The sequence below is a fragment of the Arachis stenosperma genome, chromosome 9 (assembly GCF_014773155.1).
Source record: "Arachis stenosperma cultivar V10309 chromosome 9, arast.V10309.gnm1.PFL2, whole genome shotgun sequence".
In the NCBI taxonomy this organism is placed as follows: Eukaryota; Viridiplantae; Streptophyta; class Magnoliopsida; order Fabales; family Fabaceae; genus Arachis; species Arachis stenosperma.
Window position 1 is genome coordinate 10,540,648 of NC_080385.1, and position 16,349 is coordinate 10,556,996.

The window sequence follows — 16,349 nt, forward strand, 5'->3', positions numbered from 1 at the left end:
AGATCCTACTGAATATATGAGAGCCAAATGTAGAAGAGCACAAGAGAAAAGTCGAGTTGAAAATCCAAAGAAAGAAAAAGCTTTAAAAATAGATCCAAACAGAAGCTTTAAAAACCCCGCCCACTTATATTCAACTCCTTCAATACTCGAAGGTGATGTCAAGTTGAACCATTTAAGTTGCAATTGCAAATCCCTGCCAAACATAAGACACACTGAACCCATAGAAGAACGGAAGAGAGAGGTGAAAACTCAAAAAATGTTTTTTAATAACCAATTAGAAGTAACCAGTTACACTTAGATCCTTCAACACCTAAACCTGCTGAATATATTGGCCAAACGTATAAGAACGGAAGAGGAAAATTCCAATTCAATTATGAATCCCTAAACCTGCTGAATGTGAAAGTCAAACGTAGAAAACGGAAGAGAAAAATTAAGTTGAAGAGCCAAACAATGAAGCTTTAAAAATCAGTCCCAACGATACTCCAGATTGAACCCCAGATCCTGCCAAACATAAGACACTGAACCGTAGAAGAATGGAAGAGATCATGGTGAAAATCCACAAACAAAAAAAATTTAATAACCAGTTAAAAGTCATCAGTTATACTTGCGTCCTTAACACCCAAAAGTCCAATTACAAATCCCTTATCCTGCCAGAGCCAGACGAAAGAGAAAAATTTTGAAAATCCAAACAAAGAAGCAGCAGCTGTTAAAAACCTGCCCCAATTATACTTAAATCTTTCAGTACTCCAAAGTGATGTTTAGGTTGGTTTAAAACCCGTGGAAAATCCAATTGCAAATCCCAGCTCCTGACAGACATAAGACACTGAACCGTAGGAAAAAGGGAAGAGATTAGGGTGAAGATCCAGAAAAAACCAGTCACCAGTTATGCTTAGGTCCTTCAATACCCAAGTCCAAATACAAATCCCTGATCCTATGGAATATAGAAGAGCAAAACGTAGAACAAAAGACAATATTAAGTTGAAAACCCAAACAAGAAGCTTTAAAAACTATACGATGAAAATTTGAAAACCATTCAGAAGTCACTCATTTAAGTACAAAATCCTAGTTAAACCGCCAAGAAGAGGTCCTTCAATATTTCAAAGTCGACTTACAAATTCCAGATGCTGCCAAACACTACTCAACATGAAGAGTGACAGAGCACAAAACAAAATCATAGTTGCAATTTCCCTAATAGAAAGTGAAATCAAGCAATCATGGTTACGATTTTCCTTAGCAGTAAAGTAAAATGAAGACAAGTTAAAACCTAATAACAGAAAATCCTTCAATACTTCACATGCAAGAACAGTTTTAAGGCCAGCACAACAATCCAAAAGTTTTAACATAATTCAGCCCCCTCACAGCGTTCAAGAAAATTCTCCAATTAGGGTAGTGTGCCAAATTATGGCAAACACATGCAGAAAGCTGAAAATAAACAAAAGAAACAGCTTGTCAAACTGACGGAAGACCAGATCAAACCAAAACACAAGGTGAGAACAAATGGCAAATTTAAGTTGGTAAAACTGTGTAGACAAAATCTTGCTCCTGAATCCCCAAAAGTTAATCTCCAATACACTCGGTGGTTTAACTGCACAAAAGCATGTTCACGATTCAATTCCAATACCTCATCCAGAGAGAAAACACCACCAGAAAAGTTGAACTAAAATCAAATCCTCTTATCCTTATTAGTGAGACTGAGAACTAATAACCCCCACAACTGATGCACCATGTGATCCAGCTCAGAGATAGCTGGAAGCATAAACAACCATACGATTCATGTGATTGAATACAATCTTTACGTGCTCGGCCAAAAAAAGTGTGATAAAAAGCAAAATTGAGTACATATCATACAGTCAGCATATATGGTATACGACGAACCAATAAGAACTCATTGAACGCATACTCTCCTATCTGGAGTGTCCACAACTAGGATGAGGGAACAACAGGTTGGACCTATCATCATTCTTAAAGCTAACAGTCAAAATCTTGAAGAACAAAACACAAACTGCTATACCGAGTTAGAAGTCACCATATGAATGAGTATGGTAGTCAAAAGTATCGATTGGAAGACAACACTGGAAAGGAACTGGAATTGTCATGTTCATACTAAATACATGGAAAGAAAATAGGAGAGATAAAAGAAAAGATCTAGGGCATTCAAACTACAGGTAGTCACCAACTCCACATCTAACGATTACACGGACAATGTTACTCAACCAACTCGACGAACATAACACTGCAAGAAAACAGGTTCAAATTGAACTTGGAACCACTAATGCTAGAAAATAAATATGGCAGAAAAATTCAATAGACAAGACAAGTTTAATCCAAGATCTTGAGCCTGTATTATTGTTGCAGAGCTTCTTTTCCAAATCATATCTTCTAATCCAAAATTTTAAATCGCTGCAACCAATGAAAAGCATTGGAGGTCATAAACAACGTGAAATGACTATATAAAGTTATTTTTATAATATTTAGGGGGCAGAAAGAAGAGAGAATAATACAACAAGGACATATCAATCTCGGAATCTTGAACACAGTCTCTGGGTGCAATCCCATACCCTTCAATTGGTTCCTAATGAATAGAGAAACAAAAACCGATTTCCAAGCAGGAGAGAATAACGAAGGAACCAATACAAAGTAGCAAATTTAAAATTAAAAAAAAAAAACACAAAAATTAAACAAATGAACCAGGCAAGTGCAAAAGCATATCACCAGGATGCACTCAACACCCATGATCGGACAAACACTGCACGGGAAACCAAAGACATTTATTTCAAATGCTGCTAGCACAGTAGGTTGGAATGAATAAAAAGGAAAGAAGAGTTTGGAAAAACTGTTTTAGGAAACTAGATTCCATCCACTGTATGCATCGTGCTCAACAACCCGGCTACAATGCTGCATAGAATATGAACTACATTTTAATTCACAATGCATGCTTTATAAATACGTAGTTAAATGATCAAGGAAATAAAATGTATAGAGAATCAGATTGCTTTTATGGAATTAGATATATGGTCCTCCTGTCTTGCAGAATATTCTTCTGATCTACAATCCCCAATCTCCCAAATACACTGCAAACCAAGCAAAAACAAGCAAACCTAAATCTCCGGGAATAAGAATAGTACAGAATAGAATTTTCAGGAAAAGCAAGGATTCAGAGAGTTCTTAGTTTCTTCAGATCTGGGCAAAAGTAGAATTCATCCTCCAAACACCAACAAAAAAGCGAGCATTCATAATCCAGATAATGTCGCATTAACAATCAACAGAACAGCTGCGTGAAAGAAAAGCCATGTTCAAACAACACAACTATCACTGAACCAGATCATCAAATTAAAAAACCTGAACCAAACTTCCAGGAAAGATCTTAAATGAAGCTAACACATCATCCACATAATTCGCTACACCTGACGAGAGAAAATCACAATTCCAATCCGACAAACAAGAATAGCACCCTGTCCATATGTTCATAGCCCAATTCTTTTCCCTGTGAAACTATAACTATTCCTAAAATTATCGAATCCAGAAAGAAGCATTTTGATCAGCAGCTAAGCAATCCAAAATCCACAAATCCGAGAACAGTTCTATAAACGACTAGATAGAAATTCACAGGAAAAACAGATCAAAGAACACTCCTGCCCAAGCAATGTGGAAGAACATCGAAGAAATGAAATGCACAGGAACAAGCCGTTAGACACAGAGAACACTAAAGCCAGTTAGAAGTCACCATTATACATGAATGCCGTTGCCAAAAGTATTGATTGGAAGACAACACTGCAAATGAACAGATGAAATTCAATTGATATCTGCATACTTATGTTATGAACTAGCAAAAAAAAAAAAAAAAAACAAGAGACAAGAGACGAGAGATCCAGTGCGTCCAAACTCCAGGTACAGACGTCACCAGCTACACAATGTTATTCGACCAAAACGAAAACACTGCAAGAGAACCAAGTCCAAATTGAATTTTGCACGACCATTAACGCAAGATAATTAAAAAAGAAGTTAATCAGATTATGATGCTTGTATTATTTTCAGCCTTCCTGCCATATATCTTCTGTCCATTATTCTAGACTTCTGCAACCAATTTAAAGCATTACAGGACACAAACAAGATAACTCCGTAATCGAACAATTATTTAATACTAAAAAAATTAATGCATATGTTAGGGAAATTTTCTAAGAATTGACCCAACGAAATCGCGGATTTCCTATATCAGAAAAAGAAATGATCCATCCGGTTCAGAATGGATCTCGGATAATGAGTCAGATCAAATCAATATTAATCCATTTTTTCCTATTTCTTTCCAGAAAAAAATTCAACAATCACATATCCAAAATCATGAAACGATTCATGTGTTGTTGAACAGAAATACAGAATGCCAATCTTTGATAATTTTGTCATCATATGATTGTTTTGAAATAGGACCTTTTAGCAATGTAAAATACTACAACGAGCTGAAAATAAAAAAGAGAATAAAAAAAATAAAAAAGGATCTTCAAATTCCAATTAAGAATTCATTAGGCCCATAGGAATAGCACTTCAAATTGATAAAGTTGCTAGAGACAGAGCAAATAAAGAGGAACTTAAGACACCAAAAGTGGGAATATAGAAGCAGACAAAAAATGAAGGTGTGTAGAGTGTGAGGAAAATGGAATTTTAATTAGGTTTAGTTTTCAAGGTTTACATAATCAACATGTATTGTTGATTAACTCTTTACATTGTCTGCATCACTTTACATTGTCTGCATCAAAATTAACTCTCTATTTAGAAATCTAAAAGTTTCTTGGGCCACTTAACACATGGGATGTTAAATTGAGTGGTTCTTCTATACTTGCATCCACACTAATAAAATAATAATAAGCTCACCTCATATAATTAATAATCTATTATTATTATTATTATTATTATTATGTTTTTCTTCTTTTTTTTTCTCTTTTTTACCTCATCAAATGATCTTATTCTTATGAGTGGCTCTTTGATCTTTGATTTTATTAAACTTGATAATTTTATTTTATATTATTTTCTTATGAATTTCGAGTGCAAATTAAAGTACTCACCCAATAAAATAGAATAAAATGAATGCTTCTAAGTTCTAACTAGAGTATGCATTAAGTTTGAAGCTTCATGACAATTCATACTCTTTTTTTAAGTAAAAAAATCATAGAATCTCCAATCCAAATGGAGAATAGTCATGAGGATGAAAGAAACACTCAAATTAGTAGAGGCGGAGTTGACGCTGGTTGAGGCAGAGGCGTTGGAGGTGACGCCGGTTGAGACATAGGCGGTGGAGGTTGAGACACCGGTAGACTGGCCGGAGGTTGAGACACCGGTTGAAGCAGAGGCGGAGGTGACGCCGGTTGAGGCAGAGGCGTTGGAGGTGACGCCGGTTGAGGCAGAGGCGGTGGAAGTTGAGACAGACTGACCGGAGGTTGAGACACAGGTAGAGGCAGACTGGCCGGAGGTTGAGACACATTCCGCACCTCCATGCCTACGACGGAGCTGTTGTACACCTCGGCCACCTTCAGAACTTCAGAGATCAAGACTTCGCTACTAAAGGTGGCTGTTAGCTCCCTGTTAGTAGCGGGATGATGTAAGGTAACTGTTACTGGTTGAGGCAGAGGCATTGGAGGTGACGCCGGTTGAGGCAGAGGCGGTGGAAGTTGAGACAGACTGACCGGAGGTTGAGACACAGGTAGAGGCAGACTGGCCGGAGGTTGAGACACATTCCGCACCTCCATGCCTATGACGGAGCTGTTGTACACCTCGGCCACCTTCAGAACTTCAGAGATCAAGACGTCGCTACTAAAGATGGCTGTTAGCTCCCTGTTAGTAGCGGGATGATGCAAGGTAACTGTTACTGGTTGAGGCAGAGGCGGAGGTGACCCCAGTTGAAGCAGATGTTGAGTCACTGGTTGAGGTGGTGAAATCAGAACCTCCATGCCTACCACGGAGGTGTTGCTGGTATCCGCCATCTCAAGAACCGTAGATATGAAATCGTCGCTATGAAAGGTGCTTGTGAGTTTCTGGTGAATAGCTGGAGATTGGAAGGTAACTGTGACAAGGCCCATGGTTGTTGTTAGAAACAAAAGGCTAAACTAGAAGAAAGAATTGTATATTATTGAGTGAATTCAAGTTGTCTATTCAAGTTGTTTTCAATGATACAATATAAAAGAATATTTATAGGTCCTAAGAGAATCGTAATAATAAAGACGTAATCTCTTATAATAAATATTCAGATATACTAAATAATGCTAATTGATTTTAATTGATCTTAATTATATTAGAACAGTTGTATTGAAATGGCTTTGGTTAGGATTTTTGAATCACCGAGTTTATATATAGGCAGACAGAGGAGATTTGAAATTTGAATTTTCATCGCCAAATGTTGTCTCCTCTTTGGTGTATTACTATTTTGAAATTTGAATTGAGTTTTGTTTCTGCAGCAGTGGGGAATGGATCAGGTTCTTACTGTAGGTGGTGGGCAATGTATCTGTTTGGGTTTGGCTCAGCCCAATTCCACGTCCAAATAAAAAGAAAGGGTTTTCTTTGGGTTCTGATATGTTGGAGTCTCTGACTGTCTCATCATTGATTTGGTTTTGATGCTATTTCTGTGATTTTTATTTGTTTGCTTTATTAAGTTGTTCATCATCTATGATATTGTTTGTTCATTTCCCTCATTGCATATGAAGCTCGATCATTACAATGGAAGATGACTTAATTTAACTATAAGAAATTTCATTAGGGGCCAAATGGGACCAGCTACTCAAGTTGCTAATGGAGGTCATACTGACACTTCAAGCAGAATAATGTTGAAAGTAACAATCCGAGCAGCAATGTAAATGTGGGTGGTTGTTGGCAGGGTGTTAATGGGATTTCTTGCTGCCAAACTGCGAATTTTGAGCAAAACAAAGTAACAACCATACATCAACAAAATGTATTGATACATCAACTATAATTCAAAACATGAACTCAATGTATTATTCAACTATACTAAATTTATCAGCTATAGTCCTAGTGTCATCTTTATCCCCATCATCATCATAGTCCTTATTTAATTCTTATTTAATTAAGTAAGTGGTACAGTGGGGTCATGAATTGATCCTCTACCTCAGGCTTCTCTGCCTCCTTAATTTCAGGTTGAACAAGAATAAAAGACTCATGATGATCTTGTTCTTGCTCTTGCTCTTGAAGTGGTGGTTGTTCTGGTTTGATTTGATTTTGGTCAGTGGTGTTATTAGAGAGTGGCGTGTGTGCAGGATCAATTCCCAATTTCTTGAGGCTTTTCTTGATGTGGGTGTTCTAATGATTCTTGAAATGGCTGGATGCTACACGAAAGATCAACAAAAATTAATGAAGACCATAACAACTAATGCAAACAAAAGAAGTATAAACACACATATTAACAAACACACTAATACAATTTCGACCAGTAATGAACATGTAATAACCTACAGTAAATAAATAATGCAACTCATGAGCTATGCAAAGTTCACATGTTAAATTAAAATTGCAACAAGAACGAAACAACCAATGTACTTGTTAAATATTGAATCATTAGTGACAGCAAGATAATACATCAAACATAAAGTCACAACACACTACTAGGCTATTAATAGTGAATTAAGCAAAAGTAATCATGCTCACAAAATCTAATGTTTTAAGATGTAAACTTATAAGAAGACACAATAATTATGCAAAGCAGTGAAGTCAGAATAATTACAAGGCCTTGTCCAATTCATGAAACAACAATTTTCTAAATAGCAAGGTATCCAATAAAAGCTATGATTAACATAAAAAAAAATTCTAAATAAATAAGAGGAAATATTACTACACTTGAAGCATTACACAAACATAAAACAAGGCAAATGAAACAATGGAGATAATTATTTACGCACCTAGATTCTTGTCAAGGGTCTTGGTGAACTGGTTCAAAGCTGGTGGAACCTTCAACCTCTGCTTGAGGATCCTCTTCTTCCTCTGGATTTGTAGAAACTTAACAGTAATTTTAAGTGCAACAATTACAATATGAGGCAGCACAAACAATAGTAGATGGAATCGTGAGAAAGGGCACCAACAACATGGCAACCTCAGGTGCTGCACAGGCTAGATAAGGATCTTCATTTGACTAATAAATGACAATCCTATTTAAATAATGAGATCACAAAGGAAAATAAACCGAAAATAAAGCAGTTCCAAATCACTTGACAAAAAGAACAGTTAGACATACAGAGAATCAAGCATGTATAGGAAGTTCTCTGTGTAAGAAAGTTGATTGGATGGAAGCACAGGTGGCCATCCCGCCATTCTGAGATAAATTGCTGCAGCAATTGTTGTTATCTGCATTGAGAAAGGGAAAATGATATCGCCAAAGAGGTAATAATATAAATTCCAAATAATTAGTATAGAATTACATGAATGCTACACAAGAACTTCGGAGGAAACAAACTTAGCCAAGGCAGGTAGCATTCAGAATAAATCAATGACTAATTCAGCACACATAAGTAAAAGCTATAAACCAGAGATACTGACAAAAAAATAGAGAGAATGGAGTGACCAAACCTTTCGGATAATCCGAGCTATTTGTTTATCTCGGACTTGCTTTGAGTTGTAAACATCAAGACCCTGCAGTGAAGTATGATAAAGGGTTTTAAAAGAAATGATCAGAGCTAGATGAAAAAATGTTGGATCTATATGTAGATACTGAAGACGCTATTCATAGCTCCCCTGCCAACCAACCTGCGGTACAAAAAAGAAATATGACATTAAACGAAACCCTAGAAACAAAAAGAACCAATTGAACAAATATAAAGGCGAAAATTTTAAAACACTAAAACCCTAAAACAGAATCAAAATTGAGAAACCCAAAATGGGGGGAAACTGAAAAGTGGAAGAAACAAAAGCAGAAGCAAGTTTAAAAAAAACCGAAGCAATAAGAAAAGAGATTCAAATTGAGCTAAAGCAAGAGTGGAGAATTAAATCCAAATGAAAAGGTTCATATGAAGAATTGAGTAAATGCAGAATAAGGAGAAGCAGCAATGCAAAATGAATCCGAAGCGGTTGAAACGCGGCGTAAAAGGTGAAGGCTTGACTCTTGAGAGTGAATATGATTTAACATTCGAGGGGAGAAATTTCATTTGATGAACCATTGCAAGAAGCTATCTAAAACACAAAAACAACTATGACTATAATGAGTAAAGTAATACAATCAAAATATATATATGATTTAACATAGAAGATTGCACAAATCATATATATAAATAACCCACTTTGACAAAAGTGGATAATCACTTGCAGATCCAACTGGAGCCAACCAAGATGAGCAAACCTGATCCTTTAACTCATTCATCCGAAGAAACTTTGCAGCCATGTGTTTCTTTCTTCTTTCTTCCAGAAATTAAACCTGATCCTTTAAGTGAATTAGTAACTGAATCTTGGACTTTCACAAATTAGACAGATGCTCTTTGGAAATTCAAGAATGAAAGCTGATTATTCTACTAAATTTGCATATAACATTGTAATAATTCATCCATTATTGGATAACATACTAGATCTCATTAAAATTCAGTTAAATGATAAACATTAAATAAATCAACTCAGTTATCTTGCATAAAATAAATACACCAAACATAACTCTGCAAAATTGGACATCCAACAAATTACAAAAAGAAAATTAAAAAAAGATACTTGATTGGAATAACGGACAGAAATGCTTTAATTTGTTTCTTTCTCTTAATATGTCTTCAAGATTTCTATTTTAAATATGCAAATAACATGTTCTGGATAAGAGTTATAGAAGATGAGAATTTACCAAATTATGATTTGAAGCTTTCTAACAAAGAAAACCAAATATTCCATAAATGGCTCATTCACTGATTAGGATTTATTTGTATGAAATATGAATCTAATTTTAGACTAACCTCAACATTTACAACATGAACTAAGGCTCACATTTCCCCTTAGTCCCTTAGCATTTCTTCCCAAAGATTTGGGATCATGCAAGAGTTTCTACTTAATGTGGATTACAAAGAAATTATAGTGTACTATGCATGTTCATCCGCTGTGTAGACAGGTCTATGCCAAACTTTTGTGTTCTTTTTTGGGACCATCAGTGAGGCTATGATCAGTGTCATCTTTGAATGTTCTGATAACAGGTTTTCGCACCCATCATGATAAGCCTCTCCACCATGAATAATTCGTAATTGTTCTCAATCAAGGGATCCAGGAGAATGACTATAGTTTGAATAATATGCCATTTTGTACCTGCAAATTTGAATTTGAATCGTCATGAACATCAATAGAACTTAATCTCAGCTGAGAGCTACATCGAGATACAAACATACATAGATCACAATATAATTCATCGGAAGAAATAAGCCGGGGAAGAAGATAAGTGTATCCACCCATGTTCATCGATTCTTCTTGACACCAAACAACCTCGGCATCTGGTAGAAACAAACACAATAAAGTGCAAGACAAATAACCATAACTTGTTATTTAAACCCTACCATCCTCATGTTAAATGCAATTTTCCAATTAAAAATAAAAAAGTAATATATAAATATCAACTTTTACTAATTAGTTCATAAAGGAATCAGAACCAATTCAGAAGGGAAAGGACATAAATACGTACTAGGGTACCATTTAAGCTCTCTTTGGACAAGGTCATAAGGGAAAGGACAAAGCTGTTCCACCCTACATATTGCAACATCCTTTGCCTCAACCTTTGTTCTGTGCTCATCAAGTTCATAGTAAACCTGCAAGGTATATATGAAACATGTGTGTCATTGAAGCACTGCATAAAATCAATGTTCCCTTTCTTCTTCTCTATTTAATAAAATCCATCAGATAACAGAAGTTAAATTTTTTTAAAAGAAAAGGGTAATATGACAAAAAAGTCGTGAATATGAGTAGCACAAACCTTTCCAGAACAAGGTACTAGACGTCTAATACCCTCCTCAAGGTCTGAGTGGTCATTTTGGTCCTTTATGAGGCGCTTAAATCTGGTTCCTTGCTTCTCAAAACCTGGGTGTCCTTGGACATCATCAAACTCGGACAAATTTGATCGGCAAGCCTTACTACAAGCAGGTTCTTAGGGGACATTACAATGAGAGGTTTGCGGAATTCTCTATGTATCTGAAAGAAGGAAAGCAGCAGAGTTTGACAAAAGTAAGGAACATAACTTCAAGTGACAAAGCTAACTCTATATAAATAATTTTACCAACCTGTCTCCACAAAACATGGAAGAAGTTAGCAGGAGTTGTGAGTTCACAATCTGCAAATTGCACTCCTGAATCTGTTTCCGAAGAGTTGGATCCATCTCAGGAATAACATAAGGATTGTCATCAGCGATCTGCCAATAAAAACAGATAAAATTGAGAATTAACAGAGCAAATGAAACAAGAAATAGAAGGCAAAGCCACATAAGTAATCAGTAGCATAGCATTATTTAGGTTAATTGCTTTTTTGCACTAAAAGAATTTTAAAACAAAAAGTTCCAACAGCCAAATATGGTCGTTCAAAGAAATTAGAATATAGATTGACGAGAAAACCTGAAGGAAGCGTTCCAATCTGGCACTCGGATGCTCAGGGCCTTGGCCATCATAACCATGAGGAAGTAACAAGACAAGCCCAGTCTGACAGAGCCACTTAGCCTCACCAGAAGACAAGAAATGGTCAAATATCACATTAGCCCCATTAGCAAAATCACCAAACTGTCCATGGAGTAACCCAATTCAAATCCAAGAAACACCAAACTCGGAAAGTAAACTGTACAATGATTCAAAGTTTTCTTAGCCAGCAGGTAATAACAAAATAATCCATCATTAGTTAAATATAAATATCAAGTGGGAATACAGGGAAAAAGAAAAAACAAAATGAACAACAATCATATGAAATCATAACAGAGATACACTTAAAATATTAGAGTCATCTGGGTTAATGTGAAAACTACTTTACATATAACATACAAGTCAGTCAAAACAAAAGATTAGAATTAAAATATAAATGAACTGTTCACCAAGTTGTGCCTCAAGAGCAGCTTGAACATCAGGCCCCAGAGCTTTAATAAAAGATTTGGTGAGGTTGAGTTTAGTCAAGATTTCGAAGGTCTTTATACAAAATTTCTGTACCTCTGACCTCCTTGCTTGCTTGCTTGGCATATATGTCACCAAATCTTTCATTGAATTGGAGAGCTTATCCAAATTGCTCTTGAGAACCTTCTTGCCTGCATTCTGATGATCCAAATTGCTCCAAATCTGAATTTTTAACCAGCATCCCCGAAGTTTCTTCTCAAGAGCTTTAATCCCAAAGGAACGGACAGTGCACCTTGCTGTCAAAAACCCCAGAAATAGCATCAAAACCAAATCAACCATGAGATGAGATAGCCAGAGCCCATACAAAACCCTTTCTTGTTTTTGGACGTGCGATTGGGCAGAGCCCAAACCCGAACTGAACCGGTCCATTGCTTATATAAGTAATTCAAAAATCAAAATCATTTCAGCACAACCATGTCATTTGTGAAAGTTACCCTCGGTAACCGTCCAATTGGGAGAGAATTTTTTTGTTTTTCACGGTATCTCTCGTTCTGACAGGCCAATGACTAATCAATCACGGTACCGAGCTTCATTTAAGGGTTTGTTGTTGGCTAATGGATTGCTGTCCCCCGACCTTACTTAAGCGGACTAGTGAACTAACCATTAGACCAACCCAATTTGGTTTCCTATTGGCAGAGAATTGACAAGCAACTTTAATAGTAAGGACTTCATATTTAAAGTTCTCAAACTAGCAACATAATTTCCTATGAGTAATAGCTCAAATGACATAGTCTTCCATACTCAATTAAGAAATTGTAGATTCGAATCTCCTATCTTTGGTATAAAAAAAAAAAAAAAAAAAAAAAAAAAAAAAAAAAAACTAGCAACATGACTCCTCAACCAATCTCTGTCTCAACGGGCGTCTCAACCTCCAGTGATTCTGCCTCAACCGGGGTCACCTTCCCCTCTACCTCAATTCAGTGTTAATTGATTTTAGTATTTATGAAAATTTTAATTATTCAGCAATAAAAATGATGAGTATAGTAGTGGGACTTTAAATTGTTTTTCTTTTATTTTTATTGTGAGAATGATATAAATTGCCACATCTACAGAAAGAGGAACAGATGAGTTATAAATTTGGTTTTGATTGTCACATTATCTTGATAAGACCAGATTCACAAATTTTTTTAATAAAATTGAAAGAATAATCAAATTATTCTAATAAGATCTAAATAATCATCATAAAATCCTTGATACCATTAGCAAAATAGCCACAAATTTTTTTTAACATCATGTTGATCTTACCAAAACATTTTATAATAATAACAAAATATAATTATTTTTATAATTGATTAATGTATGCTCCCCTATTTTATACAGGATAATACATAAAAATATATAAAATTTTTTATTAAAAAAATCAAATAAAAGATATATATAATATAAATATTTTACAAAATTTATTCTATTTTATTATATAAAATTCGAATTCCTTTACTTAATAATAGAATTGATATTGCATGTTTTTAAGAATATTTTTTAATTTTTTTTAAATTTATTAAATATAATTCATTACAATGAATTATTATATCAATCAATTAATTTGATTAGATATTTAAATATCACACAATTTATTATAATTTATATTAATCAATTAATTATAATTTATTATATTAATTATTTTGATTTATTAATTTATAAGATACATAATAAAATAAAAAATTTGTTACTTATTCTAATTAAATGCAATAAATACAGATTAATTTTATTAAAAGTTATTGTCTCCTATATAAAATAATAAATTTATAATGATATTAATTATAAAATAATGTTATTAATTATTGTTATTATATTGTTATTGTATTATAGTAGTATTAGATATTATATCACATACAAATCACTTTATTTACGTTAAAAACATCATAAAATTTATGTAATGAGCCAAAATCAAATCATCTAAATTTAAGGACTAAATTAAAATCTATTTTATCTATTCTATTAATAAAAATTTGAGTTTTTATATTTAATGATGGAGTTAACGTAACATGCTTTTAAAAAATTATTTTTCGATTTATTTTTTTATCTATTTAAATATTATAAAATTTATTATAATTTATATTAATCAATTCATTGTAATTCATTATATCAGTTACTTTGATTCATCAATTTATAAGATACTTAATAAAATAAAAAATTTGTTACTTATTCTAATTAAATATAATAAATACAGATTAATTTAGTTAGAAGTTATTATCTCCGGTATAAAATAATAAATTTATTATGATATTAATTATGAAATAATGTTGTTATTAATTATTGTTATTGTATTATAGTAGTATGAGATATTATATTACATATAAATTTACGTAAGAAAGGATCATTAAATTTATGTAATGAGCCAAAATCAAATCATAAAATTTAAAGACTAAATTAAAATTATTAAAAAAAATTGTATTGCTATCGTATAACTTTGTGTTGCTGTCATATAAATTTTTATTGAATTTATTTTTTTTATAATTAAATTTATTTTGTTAACCAGTTTTTGACGAGGTCTTTTTATTGAATCAATACCCTTTTAAAGTTTGTGTCAAATAATTTACAATTTAAATAGTTACAATGAGATTTCCAGTTTAATAAAAATATTTTTATTCTTATTATTATTAGTACAAGATGGCGTATTCTAAGTGTATAAGAGTGAGTTTGAAATAAAAACTCTATATTATATGTTATTTATGAGAAATATAATTTTAAGATTTTTAGCACTAAGAAACATATGAAAGAGATTGAAGACAACTTAATTTTATCCAAATATAAAAAAGAAAAGTGGGTTGTGATGGAGAACTAAATCATCACATCTCTAAATAGTTCAATTTATAATATATAAAAATAATTTATTTAAATAAATTATAGTCCTTTAAGAGAGATTAGAATCTATCATATATGAATAATTTATTTTTCTTTAATCTTTATGTTGGCCTTAATTTATAAATTAGAACTTGATACGAGAGTTATTTGATTTATTTGTTTATTTAATCTAAGATTTAAATGTGTTTTTTTTAATAAATATTTATTATTATTATCATTATTATTATTGTTGTATATTTTGAAGTAATAAGTTTTAATTTTATTGCACATATTTATTAAATAAAGTATTCACTAAATATAGCTTTAACTTTTTTTAGGTGTTAGATTATCAAATCAAAAATACTACTGAACATAACTTATTCAGTTCAGTACATGAATAAGAGTTGTAACTTTATAAGAAAAAATAATTAGTCATATAATTTACCTTACAACTTATAGTCGAACAAAATAGACGTGTAATGGAAGCTCTAAATGTTATTACATGGATCTTTTGAAAAAGCTGCAAAACCCTAAGTAATAAAGGATTTTTAAATTTAATAAATAAATTAATTAAAATAATTATTGAAATAAATATTTTAAAAAATAATTATCGAAATAAATATTTTTTTCTTATTTCGTTTACATTCGTTTATTATGTAAATGAGATACGTATATTTGTAAAAAAAATATTTTTTAAAAAAAATAATAAAAAATATTAATTCATCTAATTAGATCATAATTTAATATAAAATTTTTTGAGTATTAATTGATTAAATATATTTATTTTAATTTTTTCTATCAATTTTTTATATACTAATTACATGCTAAAAATTTGGATTATTGATATTATTAATATTTTTTATTATTTTAAAAAAAATATTTTTTTTAACAAATATATGTATCTCGTTTACACTGTAAACGAAATAAAAAAAATATTTATTTCGATAATTATTTTTTAAAATATTTATTTCAATAATTATTATAATTAATTTATTTATTAAAATAAAAAATCCATGTAATAAACCATTTTATTTTAGGAATCAACAAGTCTAGCAATGTCATCATCACTTGATCCACATTCTTTTTCGCTGTAACATCTTTATCACTCATGAAACTAGATTCTTTCAATTTTTTCAATAATTGAGGGAATAAATATGATCTTTTACAATTAATTTTATAAATGAAATAAAAAAAATACGAAAAAAACAATAAAAAATTAAAAATTATATTTTATTCTCTTAATTTTTTTTACAATTAAAAAAATTCAGTCTTATCACTCATAACCCATTGAACTGTTTATTAAAATATAAAATAATGATTACTCATTATTTTTAAGTTAAATTTTGATCTTCATAATAATTTTATAAATTTGTTTGAAATAATAATTATTTTGTATATATTTTTTTAAATATTCAAAAATATTAAAAAAATTTAAAAAAATTGGTAAATTTTTAACTGATTGCAATCTAATTG

At 32.1% G+C, this 16,349-nt stretch overlaps 1 protein-coding gene and 1 long non-coding RNA gene across 14 annotated transcripts; both read right to left on the reverse strand.

Annotated features, from left to right (window-relative positions):
* Positions 1-5,060: 5,060 nt before the first annotated feature.
* LOC130948614 (proline-rich receptor-like protein kinase PERK9) lies at positions 5,061-6,883 on the reverse strand. The gene is made up of 2 exons (XM_057877410.1): positions 6,792-6,883; positions 5,061-6,052 (listed from the first exon to the last, which is right to left on the reverse strand). The coding sequence occupies exon 2, from the start codon at positions 5,970-5,972 to the stop codon at positions 5,211-5,213; it is 762 nt and encodes a 253-aa protein (XP_057733393.1). The 5' UTR covers positions 5,973-6,052; positions 6,792-6,883; the 3' UTR covers positions 5,061-5,210.
* A 12-nt stretch (positions 6,884-6,895) lies between these two features.
* On the reverse strand, positions 6,896-12,401 carry LOC130948615 (uncharacterized). Of its 13 annotated transcripts, none has more exons than XR_009073122.1 (11): positions 12,017-12,388; positions 11,550-11,766; positions 11,223-11,350; positions 10,919-11,133; positions 10,631-10,754; positions 10,341-10,442; positions 9,918-10,260; positions 9,267-9,406; positions 8,560-9,159; positions 7,896-8,337; positions 6,898-7,325 (listed from the first exon to the last, which is right to left on the reverse strand). It is a non-coding gene; the product is annotated as an uncharacterized LOC130948615 (long non-coding RNA). The 13 variants fall into 13 exon arrangements; XR_009073120.1 differs by having other exon boundaries at positions 9,267-9,400; positions 12,017-12,386; XR_009073121.1 differs by having other exon boundaries at positions 6,900-7,325; positions 8,560-8,736; positions 12,017-12,375.
* Between the last annotated feature and the right edge of the window lie 3,948 nt (positions 12,402-16,349).

Excerpts from the sequence above, each read along its gene's own strand:
- LOC130948614 (XM_057877410.1), bottom strand. The coding sequence starts at position 5,972 with ATGGCGGATACCAGCAACACCTCCGTGGTAGGCATGGAGGTTCTGATT.